General features: G+C 59.5%; 1 protein-coding gene across 1 annotated transcript; it reads left to right on the top strand.

The window, feature by feature from the left end:
* Positions 1-1,744: 1,744 nt before the first annotated feature.
* On the top strand, positions 1,745-4,048 carry LOC110579832 (testis-specific Y-encoded protein 3-like; the record flags this gene model as incomplete). Its single annotated transcript, XM_044912207.1, has 7 exons — positions 1,745-1,942; positions 2,045-2,248; positions 2,432-2,587; positions 3,296-3,373; positions 3,514-3,625; positions 3,725-3,870; positions 3,964-4,048. Coding segments are annotated over exons 1-7 (979 nt in total), but the record flags the coding sequence as incomplete, so codon positions are not given.
* Positions 4,049-5,174: the final 1,126 nt, after the last annotated feature.

Raw genomic sequence — 5,174 nt, 5'->3', positions numbered from 1 at the left:
CAATGGCCCCAAGCCTGCTTTGCTGGCTCGAAACCACACTTGGGCATTCTCTCACCACATTTGTGGGCCAGCTCTAGGGATGTGGTGGCCCGGCTTGATGTTCCGCTCATGGTCTGAGCCAGCTGGCCCAGCATGTGGTTGGCTAGGGAGGATACGTTCTCCTCTGCAGGCCAGACAAGCCAGAAACCCCTTCCCGGGGCATTCGTGGTGTTGACAGAATGCAACGCAAGACACTCCGTCTCTGGTGGTGAAGGCGTTCGTGCTGCCTGGCACCTGGGTGCCATCCTCAGCTCCTTGCCACCTGGCTGTCCAAAGAGTAGGCACTGCAGTCACCCAACTGGTGGACAGCATCCACCTGCCGCCCTCTGCACAGGGTTCATCCAGACTTTCTCTTTCGGGGGGGGGGGGCATTGGGGTACCCTGGCGTTATGCCTTTGGCTCCGGAAAGACAAACCTCCTTTGTGCCTCCATGCCAAACACACTGCGTGTCTGTGATTGTGTGAGCCTGTGTTTGTGTGGGCACCCAGCTTGGCACCTTTTCGAGGTCACAGGCCTGGCTGCCAGTCACAGAGGGGGAGAGGGCTCTTATTTCCTGGGAAAAGAGCTGCTCAGAGACGCATCTGCATCTTCCTTCCTGAAGCCTTTATCTTCCCAAGGCTGTGTGGCCACAGGGGTCAGAGAAGGAGCGCAGGAAGACAAAGTCAGACAGGAGGACAGAGAGGAGAGCGTGAGGAAAGGACAGGCAGGCTGATGGACAGAGCACTCTTGGTCACTCTTCTCCTGAGCAGCAAAGGGCATGAACTGGGACAAACTGTAGCTACACTTTTCCCGGAGCAGGCTGACGGCTTCAGGGCCTCTGCCTCCTGGAATCGCACTATTAATACTCCAGGGCCTGGGATGACCATTTCCACGCACACTGGACCAGGCTTCCTGGTGGTGCACACAGTGTCCTGAGTCTTACAGGAGTCTATTCAGGAAGGGCGAGGGACAGCTTTGCACTGTCAGTATAAATACCAGGCAGAGGGCGCGCCCAAGGAGGCCGTGGGAGGGGCGCGCGCAGGGGGAGGGGAGGGTGGTCGGTGCGGCTGGGAGCCCGAGGCCATCCCGAAGGAGGCGCACAGGCGGGCTCCCTGGCTCCCTGTCTGGCTGGCTGGCTGCCGCGGGGGCGAGGGGCGGGGCGGCTGCGGCCACGGCCCCATTGTGCCACTGGTTGGACCGGCGGCCGGCCAGCGTCCTGGACATGGCTGGGGGCCTCCTCCCACCAAGGCCGCTTGCGTGCCCCAGCCATCTCTGCCCCGTGGCCACCTGGCCCCAAGCCTTTTTGCATATGCGTCCCACAGTCCAGCGGCCTCTGGGAGGAGACTGTTATGGGTCGCCGCCCTGGGCATCATAGCTCCACCTGTTGAGCGAGCTGCTTGCGGGGGCCGTGTGCTCACACATCCAGCCCTTCCCTCCACAGCTGCCCCAGCGAGGCAGGGTCCGGGGGCGGTAAGGCGTGTCGGGGGAGGCAGGGCTGTCCCCAGAATCGTGGACCCGGCTCAGTTGTGGAAGGGGCCCGTCACGAGGCGGCCGTGCGCCGGGATCGAGGCCCCGGGGCAAGCTGTGGTTGCTGCAGGCCCTAGGTGTGGGGATGGCGGACGTGGCTGTGCGGGAGGGTGAGGAGTGATGGGAGAGAGAGGATGCCATCCTGGTGGTGGAGCTGGTGGTAGCGGTGGGTGACCTAAGGTTGGTGGTGCAACTTGCCATGTTGGAGGGGGAGGTCGAGGAGGACACGGAGGAGGAAGACGAGGCTAGGGAGGTTGAGGAGTCAGAAGAGGAGGGGGAGCAGGATGGTGAGGAAGAGGTTGCAGAGGATGAGGCATGGACGGAGGCTGAGGAGGTGACTAATGAGGACCGGGAGGAGAATGGTGAGAAAGAGGAGGCTGAGGAGGCTGACAAGGCTGTGGAGGAAGAGGGAGAGGAGGCTGTAGAAGCTGAGCAGGGGCAGGGGGAGGAGGAGGATGTAGACAGGGAGGAGGAGGGGGTGGTTGAGGATGCTGAGAAGGAGGATGCTGAAGAGGTTGAGGAGGAGCCAAAGGAGGAAGAGAAGCCTGAGGAAGAGGAGGAGATGGAGGAGCTGGAGGGGGCTGAAGAGGCTGAGGAAGAGGAGGGGGAGGAAGAGGCTGAGAAGCAGGCTGTTGAGGAAGAGGCTGAGGTCGAGGAGGCTAAGGAGGAGGATGCTGAAGAGGATGTGGCTGAGGAAGAGGAGGCTGAGGAGTGCGAGGAGCCTGAGGAGGGGGAGGAGGCTGAAGAGGCTGAGGAGGAGGCTGAGCACGAGGACCAGAGGGAGGAGGGCCCGAAGGAGGAAGAATAAGTGCAGGAGCTGCAGGAGAAGCAGAAAGTGGAAGAACAGCCAGAGGCGCAGCGGGTTCCGTCCCTGTCATTGTTCGAGGCCCTAGAGGCCCTGCAGTCAGAGATGGAGCCAGTGAATAAACAAGCCAGCAGGTCCTACTCTCGGCTCAAGCTCAGGTTTCATCAGAGGTGGCAGCATCATCTGGAACACCAAAGTGCCCTTATCCGGGGCATAGCTGGCTTCTGGGCCAAGGCTGTATCCTTGATGCTGTCATGGAAGGACCCCGATGTGGCCGGCTTAGAGCAAGAGGAACCGAGGGGAGGGGACTGTTGAGTATCAAAATACATCTGTTGGTGAAAGCCCCCCACCCCCACCCCCACCCACACCCCGCCGGGTTTTGGTGGCCACGCTCATGCCGTAGTGATCCCAACATCCTCAAAATCCTCCTGGGTGGGGGTGGGGGCTGGGGGCCTCAGGGTGCTCTTGATGTCGCATGAGGCACTGGAAGTCCAGTGAGGGAGTATGAGCAGAGGTCCGGATCAGAATTAGGAATTAAGAGCTGCAACATGGCGTCTTCCCACAAAACGGCTCCAGGCAAAGCATGGGTTTCCCTCGGTGTAACGCGGAAGGTGAGTGGGTGTGAGTGCCCACCGGGTCAGCCTGAGGCAGGAAGGCGTGCTGTATGGAGATGAGCTAGTTGTGTCTGGCCGTCGTCACAGGAGGATGAGCTGGGGAGGGGGGCGTGGGGCGGGAGGGTTGTCTCTGGGGATGCACAGTTTCCTGTGTTAGTGCCGAGATCTGCAGCATCCCGTGCGGGGGCCCAGTGGGCCTTGACGCAGCCCGTGTGGAGGGAGGGCGACCTGGGGGAGCAGAGGGGAGGCAGTGCCCGGCTCCTGTCCAGACTTGCTCTGTTGTTGTAGCTCTTTCATCTCCAGCCCTTGCAGGGTCCTTGACTTAAAGCAGTTTGTGAACCACCCCCAGATGTCAGCCATGATCGGTGAGCAGGATGAAGGCCTCCTTGGCTACATGATGGATCTGAAGGTCTGGCACGGCACACTGAGGCCGGGGTGGGGGATGGGAGAGGAGAGCGTAGCCAAAGTGATCCATCCCCAAAGTCAGGATGGGGAGGGACTGCTGCACAGAGATTTCACCCCCGTCTCCCCCACTCTGCCACCTGGCAGTTGGAGGAACTCAGGTTTCCCCGTGTTTGCCGGAAGATCCTGCTCTTCTTTCGCAAGAACCCCTATTTCCGGAACGAAGTCATCGTGAAGGAGTATGTCCTCAGCGCTGTGGGTAAGAGGCAGCTGCCTGGATGGGCGGCCATAGGTGCAGGAGCGAGGGTCGAACCCGATTCGATACCCAGCGCCTTCTCACATACTCATCTTCCTGCAGGGTACGGGCCGTCTCATTGCACTCCCATCCAGTGGCACCAGGATTATGAACGAGAGGCCTACAGTAGCAGGCACCACAACACCAGTCTTAACTTCTTCAACTTGTTCTCTGACCACAGCTTTGCCGGTTCTAGCAGGATAGCTGAGGTGGGGCCCAGTGGCGAACAGCGTGAAGGACCCCATGGGGTTCCCCAGCTACTTGGGAGGGGCCTCTGAGCCCTGCCACATTTCCCCTGCCAGATCATTCTGGACGACCTGTGGCCCAACCCCCTGCAGTACTACGTGAGGAAGAAGGCCTCAGGAGAGGGAACCGAGAGGAGAACAGGTGAGGGACCCAGGGTGTGGGTGCTGAAATGTGCGCTGTGGGGCTCCATAGGACCTGGGCTTCACCAGTGGAGACACTAAGGCTCAGGGGAACTCTCAGAAGCCATGGCCCCTGGTCAAAGGGCATCACCATGAGACAGGGAGACTGGACAAGTGCAGTGCCAAACGAGTTCTGCCTGGGGAAGCTTGAGGCAGGCGAGGCCAGGCAGCGTCCATGAGCAGAGCTGGAGAAGCAAAGACGGCTCAGCAGATGCACTTGTGGGAATTGTCATTCCATGGCCATGAGCCGCACCCTCAGGTCTCCTAGCACCGCCTTACATTTGGGCCCACCAAAGCCACCTCCTGCCATGGTTCGCACAGACGTCTGGCTATCCTGGCAGAAAGGCTCACCCCAACGCCCTGTCACCTTTCTGTGTTGGTCTGGTCATGACAGTTGTCCCCTTCATTTCCATTAGCGCCTTCTTTGCCCCCACCCCCCCCCCACCCCCACCCCACCCCGCCCCACCCCACCCCACCCTGCCCCACGCTCGCTGAGAGCACTGGCCAGCATGCAGAGATTAATTTAATATGTAGGTGGAGGAAAGGTAAGTCGATCACAGTCAGCGTCAGGGAGTGGCAGGGGAGAATGACCGCGGTTCCTGGGGAAGGCCTTCAAACACTCAAGCAACCTTATCTATGTCCCAGAGAAGGTACACACTGTGTCCTCCTGTGTCCCTGTGTGCATGTGTGTGTCTGCATGTCTGTGTGTCTGTCCCCCTCAGGGAACGTCAAGATCTTGAGATGAATATGAGGGAGCATCGCACTTGACTGAAGTCAGTCCAAAAGCTTCAGATGGAGCCGATTGTCAGCCCAGTTCCTCTGTGCAGGAAATAACTGAAGACTGGTGCTGGGGCAAACCATAGGGCAGATTGAGGCCCCAGGAGCTCTGGAAAAATACTGAAAGGTAGATAAACAATGTCAGGTGTGTTGGTGCATGTTTGATGTGTGCGCATGGGCACTCAGGTGCTACTTAACAATACCATCTTGTTTCCGGAGATCAAACGATTGCCAACACAGTAGTGGAAGGAGAGACTAAGTGGCATGTCCCTGTCACGGAGAAACCAGTCCGTGGAGAATGACCATTTTGC

The sequence above is a fragment of the Neomonachus schauinslandi genome, unplaced genomic scaffold (genome assembly GCF_002201575.2).
Source record: "Neomonachus schauinslandi unplaced genomic scaffold, ASM220157v2 HiC_scaffold_578, whole genome shotgun sequence".
Lineage (NCBI taxonomy): Eukaryota > Metazoa > Chordata > Mammalia > Carnivora > Phocidae > Neomonachus > Neomonachus schauinslandi.
This window is presented reverse-complemented; position numbering and strand designations above follow the sequence as displayed.